At 42.6% G+C, this 14331-nt stretch overlaps 1 protein-coding gene across 4 annotated transcripts in view; it reads left to right on the top strand.

Annotated features, from left to right (window-relative positions):
• The window catches only part of SNX25 (sorting nexin 25), a 217410-nt gene that overhangs the window by 41820 nt on the left and 161259 nt on the right, over positions 1–14331 (top strand). For all 4 annotated transcript variants that reach the window (XM_068278701.1, XM_068278698.1, XM_068278697.1 and 1 more), the window contains exon 2: positions 5436–5520. In XM_068278701.1, the coding sequence (XP_068134802.1) occupies positions 5436–5520 (85 nt within the window). The remainder of the gene's footprint in view (positions 1–5435; positions 5521–14331) is intronic.

Raw genomic sequence — 14331 nt, 5'->3', positions numbered from 1 at the left:
TGGGAGTGGTCCCAGAGCGATCACATTCAGTGGGTGCAGAGCCAAATTGTGATCAGTCCTGGAACCGCGGTCAAAATCGTGGGACTTCTGCGCTGCCAGTGGGTGCAAGGCCTAATTCTGGGTACAGGAGAATTGTCCTTAATTCCCTCCAGTCCTTGCTACTTACTCACTTCAGGGCTTTTTGTGGGCACCTCCTTGACTTCCATGAGCATGCACCCAGGATTACTACTTTGCACTTTGTATGTAGGCAGATGGCTGAGAACTGCTACACTATCTGGTACTTCAATTTCACCTTCTGCGTCAGTGCAGACAGAGGTGAAGGTCAGGAGTGAGGTCAGATGGAAGAAGTGGATCAGGTGAGTCCAGAACTGGTCACCTCTGCAGCATCAGCTTCGAGAGACCGGGGGTGGGGTCTAGATTAGAAAGTGATTAGGTTTATTGCACGTAAGCAGGCATTTTTAATATAAACCTATCCCTGCCCCACCTTAGTGCCCTTTAAAGGGGAACTGAAGAGAGAGAGCTACATGGAGGCTGTCATGTTTATTTCCTTTTAATCAATACCAGTTGCCTGGCAGCCCTGCTGGTCTATTTCTCTGCAGTAGTATCTGATTAAAACCAGAAACAAGCATGCAGCTAGTCTTGTCAGATCAGACTTATAAGTCTGAACCACTGAAACACCTCATCTGCTGCATGCTTGTTCAGGGGCTATGGCTAATAGTATTAGAGGCAGAGGATCAGCAGGGCTGCCAGGCAACTGGTATTGTCTAAAAGGAAATAAACATGACAGCCTCCATATACCTCTCTCTTCAGTTCCCCTTTAACAAGGAACTATATGGAAATTGTGAACCATGTCATATAGGTGTGTTGTGAATAACACCAGTATAATACAGTGCTTTGAGCAGGGCTGTGGAGTTGGAGTTGAAGCAATTTTGGGTGCCTGGAGTTGGAGTCAGGTAAAAATGCACCGACTCCTAATGAATTTAAACTGTAATTAAAATATAAAATGTTCTATTTCTCAGATAATAGTCATCATATATCATTTATATATACAGTAATAGCTGTGTTTAGTCCACAAAAATGAAATAAACCAATCAAAATTAGTTACTTGTGCTGCTTCAATAAAGCAGTCCCCGTATTTTTACAGTATATATGTATGTACCACAGGAATCTCTTATATATACTAAATAACATCTATGCTGTAAGAATAAAGCCTGATGTGTAGCTGTGTCACTAATAGAGATGGTCAATGAGATGGAAATAATTCTGCGTTGATGCTTATTTATGCAAATGTATGCACTCTTTGCTCATGAAATCAAATAATTTGATATGTTAAAATTTTGGTTTGGTTAGTACGAATTAAAGGGTACCTGATATGGATGAAAAGTTGTTTTATACATACCTGGGGCTTCCTCCAGCCCCTTTCATGCCAATCAGTCCCTCGCTGCTCGTCCTCCGCCACCTGGATCTTCTGCTATGAGTCCTGGTAATTCAGCCAGTCAGCGCAGTCCGGCCGCTTCCCACAGCCAGGAGCATTCTGCACCTGCTCAATACTGCTGCGCAGGTGTAGTCCCCTCCCAGCGGTGGAGTGTATGCATGCGCACTACGCCCGACTGGCTCAAGTACTTGGACTCATAGCATAAGATCCGGGTGGCGGAGGACAGCGAGGGACTGATTAGCCTGAAGGGGGCTGGAGGAAGCCCCAGGTATGTATGAAACTTTTTAATTTAATCTGTCTCAGGTTTACTTTGATACACAGTAATACTATACGTATGCACTCCCCACAGAGCTGCAGGAAATCCACTGAGAATGTTGGGCACATTGAGCACAGAGGTGTTGTCTATCACCCATAAACCTGGTTCAGATTGTACATGAAGAATGTGTAATAGAGGAAGAATAGCCTCATTCTCCTGCAAAGTACCTGCAAATAACTCTTACTTGTACCCACAGTTACATTGCCTAGGGCCTGATCCATGTTCAGATTGTGCATGAAGAATGTGTAATAGAAGAAGAATCTCCTCATTCCCCTGCAGAGTAACTGCACATCACTCTTACATGTACCCACAGTCGCATTGCCTAGGGCCTGATGTTCTTTGTTCTGGCCTGTACATTTTACAAGTACTCTTACCAAGGACAAGTTTTAGTCTATGACTAAAGAGAATAAATATGGCAGTCTCCATATCCTTCTCACTTCAGTTGTCTTTTAAAATTCCTAAGCGTTGGCAGTTAAGAGACGAATTTCATGTTACATACTTTTAATCAACAAGATTGTAATATGCAAATTAGAGGAGTCTGAGTCGGTGGAATCCTAAACTGAGGAGTCGGTGGAATTTTGTACCGACTCCACAGCCCTGGCTTCGAGTGCATGTATTAGGTTTATAACTGTCATGCTCACCTTAGAGCAGGCTGTTGCTGGGTCTTCCCATTTGAAATTGCTGGGGATTGCATTGGATTCTTGATCTGTAGTAATATCTGGTGACTGTTGTATGGTTGTGTAGCCTGCACAATTTTCAGGCGATTTCCCGGCAAACGCGTTTCAATGCTATAGAAATGCTGAACGCGATCACGGAGAAATCGCTGCACTGTCAATCCCGTTAAACGCCGGCAAAATTCGCCAGCGTTTTGCGCTTCTAAATGGGAATGGGGCCTAATAGCTGGGGTGAAAACAAGACCGCTTTCATAATATAACCTGCAAAGCTGCAGACTTGTGTTCAGCAAACAGTGATCATGGGTAAGTCAGAATAAGGTTTGCTATCATATTGATCCACTTCAAAGCAGCATTAAATTAGCATAAATGGACCAGTGTCTGCTGAAGCCATTGCTGTTGCCTCCATGTTGAGTCCTTTGACCATTTACGGTGCTCACACTTGGGGCACTGGTTGTGGCATTTGGGCAAGGTCTAGCCCCATCAGTTTAGACATTCTTCAGTGGTAGGCTGTACAATTCCAGACCAATTTCAGAATAGCTTTCATACCAGGGCCCTAACTAAGCTTTTCAGATGAATTATCGCTCCTTATGCAATATGATGTGAAGTAAAATTATTTAAAAAAAACTCTGTCCATTTTGCAACTAAAGCGTTAGACAAACGTACATAACATCTTTTTTGCATGGTCTACACAAATTTTATCAGAAGAAAAAAAGCTTGCTTTACCAGTAAGTTAGGATGCTACAAGTCCAGCCTGTGTCTGTCCAGTTGCCTTTTGCCACACTCAATAATTGGGCAGTCGGTGGTGTAGATGACCGAAACCTTCCATTGTAGCACTAGGGATTCAGGCTCAAATCTGGAGTTTGTATGTCTTTCCTGTGTTTGTGGGCTTCATCTGATCACCCCTGCTATTTCACATATCATTACAACATACAAGAAAGTTAATTGGTTGGCCTTTGAATGTGATTTGGACACTAGTCTATAACTATTGTAGGGATTAGATTGTGAGCTCTATTGATATTGAAACTATATAGAAGTTTAAAGAAAGCTGCCTTTGTTGTGCTGCTTTGCTGTATGCCAGTTCCAGGGGGTTGATTCATCTATATGTCAACACTGTGAGTTGAGTAGTTGGTCTTGAATTAGCATACAGCTTCTATTAGACAGGTTTTTAGCGTAGTGGAATGGAGTGTAGAGGATGCATGTCATTTGTAATGTTTAAAGGGGTTGTTGTATTAAGTAGGTGCAAAGAAAACCAGGGATAAAAAGTACTGCAGCTACCCAATGCCAACAGACATAAACCTTGTTTAGATTAAATTCCAACTGTTATAGCAGTAATGTTTCCTAACCCTTTAGAAAGTAGTCACTTTGTGCAGTGCAGGCTGCAGTGTTCTCACTCTAGTCTGGATAGCATGATGGTGCCTAGCCAGGGTGCAGCAATGGCTCAGCCGGCCCACACAGCCTGCTGTTCTATGATGGTGCTGAATAAAATTACTTTTATTTTTCAAACAGGACTTTTAGATGAAGAAGTTTTAACCATTCTGTGACCGTCTAAACACAGGATGGCACCACAGAGCTGCTCTCTTGTTCCTCCATCACGCCATATGGTGTCATCTCGCGAGGAGCGAGATTAGACGGGAGCTCACGCTCCCGTCACTATACAGATTGCCGCAGTGATCAGCCTGCCAGTGGCTGATCAGACCTGGCAGGCTGTTCTTCTTATTTTTAATTTAAAAAAAAGTTTATAGTGCGCAGCACTGTACAGAGTATATTGTCTTGTCACTAACTGTCCCTCAGAGGAGCTCACAATCTAATCCCTGCAATAGCCATATAACGAAACGTAGTGTAGGGCAAATTTGTGTGTGTGTGTGTGTGTGTGGGGGGGGGGTTAAAAATATACAAAAATTTGCTCTTAAATTGCAGTGGTATTTGGAGACCACCAAAAGAAAGCTCTATTCGTGAGAAGAAAAGCAATAAACCACTAAAGTTGTGAAGTGCTGAATTGTAAAAAAACGGCTTGGTCTCTAGGGGGCTATAAACCTCTGGTCTTCAAGTGGTTAATACACAAACCAACAAAAAGGATACTTTGTTGCTATGAGGCAACATATTTGGATCTATGTCTGGAATTAGGACATAACATGAAATTTCATTGATTTTGTCTGAACAGAATATAATCTTTTCCCATCATAAAAACGTCCTAAATATACAGTGGATAGGAGCTTGATAGTTACTGTGGGGGAACATAAAGTTGCTACATATTGATGCTAGTGAGTGTGAACTGCTGCCCAGCACCTGCTGTCACTAAAACTGTGTGCTTCCATTCTGTTGACTCTGCTCCTGCCTACTCTACAGCAAAGGTATAGATTGACCTGTTGTGGACGTAGCCTATTGAAATCTACATCCTGTTCTCTGCCAGGACATAGGTTTCAATAGACTAGCTCTGCACAGTTCCACTGTGATCGAGCTTCCAGTTCTGTGCTCCAGTTAGGAGCCAATGATCATGTCAATGCTATGTAAATACTAAATGTTGATAATAACAATACACGTGAGTGTGACTGCTGAGTTTGCATCATCCCTACTGTTCAGACTGCAAGGGTGAAAGCACACACTAAATACAGCCGAGAGGACTGCAGCCTATAAAACCAGGAATCGGTGAATGTTGGAAGTGCCTAAAGTGTTCCTAAAATGGATAGCAGTTACATTAGATATTATTAAATTATGCATGTTTATAATAGGCTAGTGATTTTAGCCTGTTAAATAACGAACACTAAACAATGTGCTATGACCCACTCCTGTTGCCGTATCCTCTAACTTCCTCCCCCCCCCCCCCCCCCAGCCACAGGTCTGTGGCACACAAGCCTGGAAGCAGAAATCAGACCTTTTATAAAGTAGAATCGTACAAGTTGCACTTTAATAAACCTGCTACTATTATTGTTTGTACTGCATCTTTTTTTTTGCTATCTGAAACTAGAATATGGGCTCTAACCTTTAAATGCTGCTGTGTTTTTTGTTTCAGAGTATGCAGCCAGGGAACATGCATGAACCAATCCAGGTGAGGAGAGTGGTAATATGTCACAACATGGATAAAGCTCTAAAGGAAGGTAAGCTTTGCTTCATTCACTGTATCTCTCTCTCGCGCGCGCGCTATCTCGCTCTTTCTTTTTAGCCTTGTGTCCCTTCTTCTATCCCAGAGAATGTAATCAGTTGTGATTGCTTCTCTTCAGCAGCCTGCAGCCACTTTATAGCAAGTTGAGAATAGCTCAGTTTGTGCAGCAGACATTTGTCACTGCTGCGGTGAGCAGACTGGAAAGTCATTTGAGGTGGCAGGAAGCACTCTGTAATTTTTTTAGCAAAAGGAAATATAAAAAACAGATTAGTTGCTGCCAACTGCAGCACAGCATCGACGTTACAGCAGTTAATTAGACAGCACTTCACAATATTACTGCAGGGCAGTGGCATTGATGAATGATTACTTTTATGTTGGCGCCTTTGAGTAATTTGCAAATAAATGTAAAGGCAAGTCTTTTGCCAGTCAAACTTTTACATTGATAAGATAACAGGTTAGAGTAAAAAAAAAAGCAGGGGTACTGGCTGTCTCCAGTGCTGGCAAAAGATGTTTGGTCCATGCTTTTCTGTTTTTCTTATATAAGGGGGTAAACTTGTTGTGAGCAAAATGGCCATTTGCTATTTTTTTTTTTTTTTTTGAAGATGTTAGCTCAATCACTCAGCTGAAACGTGCATGCAGGTTAGATACTGCAGCAGTCCTGATCCTTATGCTTGTTCTAGGTGATGGGTGGTTTAACTGATGAACATTCCAACCAGAGCTTTGTTTCAAGCTTCCATATTTCTTTCAGGACTGGTAGGTGACAGGTATCCAAAAAATGGTAGCTCATGCAAAAGGGAAGAGCAATTTGCCCAAAGAACAGTTGGCCAATAAGATGAAAAAAAAGCAGATTCTTTTTGCCTACAGTGTCAGGAACCGGCCTGCGGCACGCCTGCGTATACGGTTCCCGACTGCGGGTTTGACCAGATCGAGAGAGGAAGCAGCCTTAGTCGAGCTACCACAAGGCTGTGACCCCTCAAACACTTCTCACTGCCACCACTAGCTGTTGCTAGACACGTCCACTCTGCTGTCGAGTGCTCAGCACACAATCCGCCTTTTCGTACTCGGGTCAGCTTTGCGCTATAGACTGAATACAAGAACGCCCCGCACACACACAGTTGCAATCTTACACTGTAGTGAAGCAAAACCACTAACGGTTGTTCCGAATGAAACTGTTAGACTTCCCACTCTGCTGTCGAGCGCAGAAGTGCCCCATACACACAATGCAATTACAATCTCATACGGTAGTGTTGCTCAGTCATACAATCAGGCATGGACTTATATACAATTACACTTCAGTCTCTTATAGGCTATGAGTGTTAGTTTAGTACAGCAGAAGTCAAACTTATTAAATAACGATTTAATATTTCAGGAAACAGGTGGAACAATGCAGAAAATAACATATACAAAAGATTTACAAAAACAGTAAAAGTTACAAAATAAAAGTTGCAAGGATAAAAGTTACAAAGATGCACACAAGGCTATTTGCTTACCAAAATAAACAGGGGTCAAGATAGAAGAACCTTGGACTTGGTTTTTGTGGACGGACACAGTTCTGGTTGGACTAGGAGCCCACTTAGCTTCAGCTACCGTCAGGAGCGGACTGATTTTAGGTATCTGCCCCTGCTTTTTGATGCTGGGAGATTTGGCTTGAGGCTGCAAGCCCGTTTGGAAGGGGGGAAACTAGTTTTAATTAAATCTCCAGACGTAATTTAATTCCCAGAGATCTAACTTCCACATGTAAAAGTGTATTATAGCACACACACAACAAAAGACTTCCCTATTCCAGGTTACAGGTGACAACACATTGGTGACATTATTTCCTAGCAGATCAAAGGTAACGATCTGACTGGCTGTTGACTAATTAGCCATCTCCTTGCCAGAGGCTAGCAAATCCATTTAGCATTCCCTGCTCTTAAAGGGAACCAGAGATGAACAATTCACACAAAATAAACATATCAGTTGATAGCTTGTAAAAAATAAATGCTCTACCTGATCATTTCGCCGCTCTGGTGTGCCTTTTTGAGTGTTTTTTATCCATTATTGCTCCAGGAAATATCCAACATGGCCGCCGGCTCATATCACTTCTGCTTCCAGGTTATGAGGTGTTCTGGATGTGCTGTCTAGCCTCTGAGACTATAGACAAGCAGGGCTGCTGCAGGCTTTCATCTGTGTGCTTTCAACTATTATTCTGGTATGCTGTGTGGCTGCCTGTAGGAAGTGTCTCATATAAATGAAACTGCATACAGTAGATAATGACTGGCTGCACAGTGCACACAGATACACTGTGTGTGTCAGAGCTTCTTTCTCGGCAGCAGCAGCCCCTCCCATGTCAACAGCTCTGAGTAGGAAACCTGACCCTGGAGGGGGCAGGCTTGGGCTTGAAAAGACTCCACAGAAGAGTGACTCAGCTATAATGAGTCCAGGTCAAACCTCGACTGAATAGTCGGTGGATTCTTATCACAATTGATAACAGATAGATTAGACTGAAAAGAATAAAACTAAAAGCAGGGTAGGTGTTTACTGTCATGTTCCCACTGATAAATGTAATAAAATACATCAGGGTGCTTCGTCTCTGGTTCTCTTTAAGTGTTTCCTAATTAGAATCAGACAATGATAGATTTAATTTACATGTACATACAGGAACTCCATGAAGCCAGCCTGGCATATCTACACCTTTGACATAATACACAGCAGATAGAAAAATGAAAGAATATGTTCCTGTATTATCCCAACATCATAACTAGCTGCTATATTCCTGACATACAGCATCCAAGCTAATTTTCCCATCCAGACTTAAATTAGACAGATAAAGGGGGAAATTCTGATTGGTTGTTTAGAATAATATGGGCAGTTCTTTTACCTATAGGCCTCTTCAGATTTTTTTTTTTCCTTCTAGGAGACAATTTTTATATTCTCTTTAACCACTTGCCGACCGCACACTCATAACGTGCGTCGGCAAAGTGGCAGCTGCAGGACCAGCGACGCAGTACTGCGTCGCCAGCTGCAGCCTAATTAATCAGGAAGCAGCCGCTCGTACGAGCGGCTGCTTCCTGTCAAATCACGGCGGGGGGCTCCGTGAATAGCCTGCGGGCCGCCGATGGCGGCTCGCAGGCTAGATGTAAACACAAGCGGAAATAATCCGCTTTGTTTACATTTGTACGGCGCTGCTGCGCAGCAGCGCCGTAAGGCAGATCGGCGATCCCCGGCCAATCAGCGGCCGGGGATCGCCGCCATGTGACAGACCACATCCTGTCACTGGCTGCACAGGACGGATAGCGTCCTGTGCAGCCCGGAACACCAGGGGGAGGCAGCAGGTAGGAGAGGGAGGGGGAATTTCGCCGCGGAGGGGGGCTTTGAGGTGCCCCCCCCCGCCACCCACAGCAGGCAGGAGAGATCAGACCCCCCCAGCACATCATCCCCATAGGGGGGAAAAAAGGGGGGCAATCTGATCTCCCTGCCTGCACCCTGATCTGTGCTGGGGGCTGCAGAGCCCACCCAGCACAGATCAATCAAACCAGCGCTGGTCCTTAAGGGGGGGGTAAAGGGTGGGTCATCAAGTGGTTAAAATAAGGACTTTCAGCACTTTGCATTTGAAAAAGTACCAAAAAGTAGTTAAAGTACTCTTAAAATTATTTTGAGTATTTTATTATTTGCTAAAAGTTTTTAAAGGGCATTTTATTGAGCAGGACACTCAGGAGAAAAAGTTATTATTGCTGATTTATAAAGCACCAGCATATTCTGTGGCGTTTTACAAAGTAAACAAACATGGGGTTCTTAATAATACAGACAATGGTATACATCAATATACAGGATTGGTCATTAGAGTGACAAAAGTAACATGAATAAAATGTGTAACAAATTTCAAGACACAAAAGGGCCGAGAGAGCCCTGCCCTGGCGAGCTTACAATTTAAAGGAAAAAAGTTAATTGCACATGTGCCATAGAGTCATTTGACTTTTTGCTGTGTGTTTTTATTTATATATTTTTTAATTGGTGTGTGTTGCCTTCAGTTATCACAGTTTGTTCCTAGCATAATAGACATATGACTAGGGATTACATTGTGAGCTCCTCTGAGGGACAGTTAGTGACAAGACTAAATATGCTCTTTAACCACTTCAGGACTCAGCCTTTACTCCCCCACCCCCCTCCCTTAAGGACCAGCGCTGATTTCTAAGATCTGTGCTGGGTGGGCTCTACAGCCCCCAGCACAGATCAAATAACAGGCAGAGCGACCAGATCGCCCCCCTTTTTTCCCCACTAGGGGGAATGATGTGCTGGGGGGGTCTGATCGCTCCTGCATGCGTGTGGGTGGCGGGGGAGGGGGGCACCTCGAAGCCCCCTCCACGGCAGGATTCCCCCTCTCCCTCTTCTCCCTCCCTGCCCTGGAGATCGGAGGCTGCACAGGAATGGATCTGTCCTGTGCAGCCTCTAACAGGCTCCTGCCGGTCATGTGACAGCGATCCCCGGCCGCTGATTGGCCGGGGATCGCTGATCTAGTACAACGCTGCTACTGTTAGCAGCGTTGTAAAAATGTAAACAAAGTTAATTATTTCTGCTTGTGTTTACATTTATATAATCAAAATACAATATCAGCGCAGCCAAGCAAATCTTAACATGTGGAACACTACATATATCGCAGCCAAAGTCCAACGTCTCAGCAAAACGTCTTCAATCAACATAAAATAGTACACTTCAGCGCGAATTCACTTGTGTCCACCACCGAAAACACCATAAAAATAATACGCTTACCAGATTATCACAGACCTTAACTACAGGGTCTGCAATATGGCTTTATGAGGTCAGCAGCAGGTGTCTTCGCAGCCGGCCTCCTCTCCAGACAAGCCGAACAATCTAATCCTCAATTGCAGTATTTCACCAGAAATGAGGCATGCAAAGAGACAAACGCACATCTAAGCGTATCTACAGCGATTTTAATGGCTCATTAAAAAGACATAAAGGTTTTAAAATGTCACTCACATCTGGGCCCTTATGACAGGGACCCACAAGTCCCTGTCATAAGGGCCCAGATGTGAGTGACATTTTAAAACCTTTATGTCTTTTTAATGAGCCATTAAAATCACTGTAGATACGCTTAGATGTGCGTTTGTCTCTTTGCATGCCTCATTTCTGGTGAAATACTGCAATTGATGATTAGATTGTTCGGCTTGTCTGGAGAGGAGGCCGGCTGCGAAGACACCTGCTGCTGACCTCATAAAGCCATATTGCAGACCCTGTAGTTAAGGTCTGTGATAATCTGGTAAGCGTATTATTTTTATGGTGTTTTCGGTGGTAGACACAAGTGAATTCGCGCTGAAGTGTACTATTTTATGTGTTTACATTTAGCCTGCGAGCTGCGATCGGCAGCCCGCAGGCTATACACGGAGACCCCCGCCGTGAATTGACAGGAAGAAGCTGCTCGCGCGAGCGGCTGTTTCTTGATTAATTAGCCTGCAGCCGGCGACGCAGATGTGCGTCGCTGGTCCTGCAGCTACCACTTTGCCGATGCGCGTTATGAGTGCGCGGTCGGCAAATGGTTAAAACGCTGCTAAAGATGTTGGCGCTATATAAATACTAAATTATAATAATTTAAAGGGAACTTGAGATGAGTGGGATGTGGAGGTTGACACATGTATTTTTTTTTTTGTTTTTGTTTCAGAGAATTTGTATTTGTATAGCAAGGCAAAAGTAGCAAGAATATTGCAAAAGGTTTTTCAGCAGGGGGCTCAAGTTTGCGAAAAAATATAAAACACAAAGGTTATAGAACGCAATCAAAAACCAACCATCACAGGGCAATCGTGTAATCAGGATATTCCTAGAGGTATTAAGAAAACAGCAATAAGGTATCTGGCTAAGGCACGGGTCAAGAGAACCAAAAGACAATCAAAGTAACACAAGGTAGGATAAACCCACATTATCAGCATGATCCCATGGGGCCCATGTTTTAATAAACTGAGACATATGATCTTCCACTATAGCCAAGATACAGTGATGTGAAAAACTATTTGCCCCCTTCCTGATTTCTTATTCTTTTGCATGTTTGTCACACTTAAATCTGACCCAAACCAAACATTTTTTTAATTCAAAATATTTAGTTGCACCACTCTGACACATACAAAGATAAACACTCCTTCAAACCTATGAGCATTTCAGTGCATGCTTTTCACCCTTCTCTTTTCATAACTAGGGTTATACTGGGGGCAGCCATTAGCAATTCCTCCATTGCCGGACACCAACTACTGCACCAGTTTGCCGGATTCTGCACCGGCAATATGAAAGGAAGGGAGGGGTTCCTCCAATAAATGTAAAATATTTTATATTTGTCATCATGCAGCTGAAAAAAGGCTTCTATTTATTATTATAATTTAGAAAATAGATTTTATTTCTGAAATCTTGTATTTTTAATTTGGGTCCACTTTAAATGTTTCTGCTCATCAAAAACCGTTAACTATTAGTCAAAGATAACGTAATTGAACACAGAATGCAGTTTTAAATGATGGTTTTTATAATTTAGTGAGAAAAAAAACTCCAAATCTACATGGCCCTGTGTGAAAAAGTGATTGCCCCCCTTGTTAAAAAATAACTTAACTGTGGTTTCACACCTGAGTTCAATTTCTGTAGTCACCCCCAGGCCTGATTACTGCCACACCTGTTTCAATCAAGAAATCACTTAAATTTTAGATATCTGACAGAGCAGTAGACCAAAAGCACCTCAAAAGCTAGACATTATGCCAAGATCCAAAGAAATTCAGGAACAAATGAGAACAAAAGTAATTGAGATCTATCAGTCTGGTAAAGGATATAAAGCCATTTCTAAAGCTTTGGGACTCCAGCGAACCACAGTGAGAGCCATTATCCACAAATGGCAAAAACATGGAACAGTGATGAACCTTCCCAGGAGTGGCCGGGCGACCAAAATTACCCCAAGAGCGCAGAGAAAACTCATCCAAGAGGGCACAAAAGACCCCAGGACAACATCTAAAGAACTGCAGGCCTCACTTGCCACAATTAAGGTCAGTGTTCACGACTCCACCATAAGAAAGAGTCTGGGCAAAAACGGCCTGCATGGCAGATATCCAAGGCGCAAACCACTTTTAAGCAAAAAGAACATTAACCACTTCACAACTGAGGGGTTTTACCCCTTCAGCATCCGAGCAATTTTCTCCTTTCAGCGCTCCTTACATTCATTCGCCTATAACTTTATCATTACGTATCGCAATGAAATGAATTATATCTTGTTTTTTTCACCACCAATTAGGATTTCTTTAGGTGGGACATTATGCCAAGAATTATGTTATTCTACATGTATTTTAATGGGAAAATAGGAAAACATTTGGAAAAAAACCCATTATTTTTCAGTTTTCTGCCATTATAGTTTTTAAATAATGCATGCTACTATAATTAAAATCCATGTAACTTATATGCCCATTTGTCCCAGTTATTACACCGTTTAAATTATGTCCCTATCACAATGTTTGGCGCCAATATTTTATTTGCAAATAAAGGTGCATTTTTTTCAGTTTTGTGTCTATCCCTAATTACAAGCCCATAATTTATAAAGTAACAGTGTTATACCCTCTTGATACAAATATTTAAAGATTTCAATCCCTAAGGTAACTATTTAAAGGAGTACTATCGATTGAAACGACTTTTTTTTTTAATACTCTATATTAGTGTACACATTACCACTAGTGCTAGGGGCACTTTATTTATTCACCCAGGTCTCTCTCTCACTATCCCTGCTTAAAAATTCATTTCTCACACAGCTCATAGTAGTTTGGGTCACCCTGAGCTGCTTGGTTACTCTGTCACACAGCTCACAAATATATTTCAGTGTCACTCACAGCATGCAGCAGACATGAGGAGAAACAGGCTGATCTGAGGTGGTAACAGGTAACTAAATGAGCTGGAATATTGCTGGAATATAACTAGCTATACCACGACTCTGTGTTTACACTCAGACTGGCTGCCTGCTTGAGGCGATTCACTCCAGGCTGCATCCACTTTACAAGCTGCTGAGAGGGGCAGACCACTGTCTACAATTAGCATTATTAGTATCTTTATCAGTCAAGAGAAGCAAAGATAATAAACACACATTGCTAGAATCTTTAACCCCTTACCACCATATCAATAAGATTCTTTCAGCAAGGTGATAATTAAACTATAAACTGAGGAGTTGATAGCAACTCCCCTGTGCAGACATGGGCTTAGCCCTCTGGGAGCCCTCAGCATATAGATACATTTGTATCAAACACTGACGGCCAAAACTGACGGAGGATTTTACAGCTGAGAGGAACAGCTGTGTGAGGAATCAAATTGCTCCTAGTACTTGTCCTAATGTGTGCTACAACATACAGCATTTAAAAATAAATGCATACATCGATAGTATTCCTTTAAGTTTTTTTTTTTTTTATTGTAATTTTTTTTTAATTTATTTTAATATTTAAAAAAAAATATTGGTAACAATTGGGGAGTGTGGGAGTTAATTAGTTAAAATGAATAGTAAAAATAATTTATTTGTATGTGAAAAAAATGTTTTAAGTGTAGTATTACTTTTTGGCCACAAGATGGCCACATTTTTTTTTAGGCGTCCTGCAAGCGTCAGAAGGACGCTTGCAGGAAGGGAGGCTGGGAAACTGAGTTTTTTCACAATGATCGCGCTGCTTTTCGTAGAAGCATGCCGATCATTGCGGGGGCAGAGATCAACGAACGGGAATGGATTTTCCCGTTCATTGATCTCCGGGCGAGCAGGCGGCGGCGTGCACGATCGCGGGAGTGCGAGCAGGAGTGCGGACAGCGGCGGGGGGTG

Source organism: Hyperolius riggenbachi, chromosome 1 (assembly GCF_040937935.1).
Source record: "Hyperolius riggenbachi isolate aHypRig1 chromosome 1, aHypRig1.pri, whole genome shotgun sequence".
NCBI classification, from domain to species: Eukaryota; Metazoa; Chordata; class Amphibia; order Anura; family Hyperoliidae; genus Hyperolius; species Hyperolius riggenbachi.
Note: the sequence above shows the minus strand (reverse complement) of the source record. Positions and strands in the feature narration are given on the sequence as shown.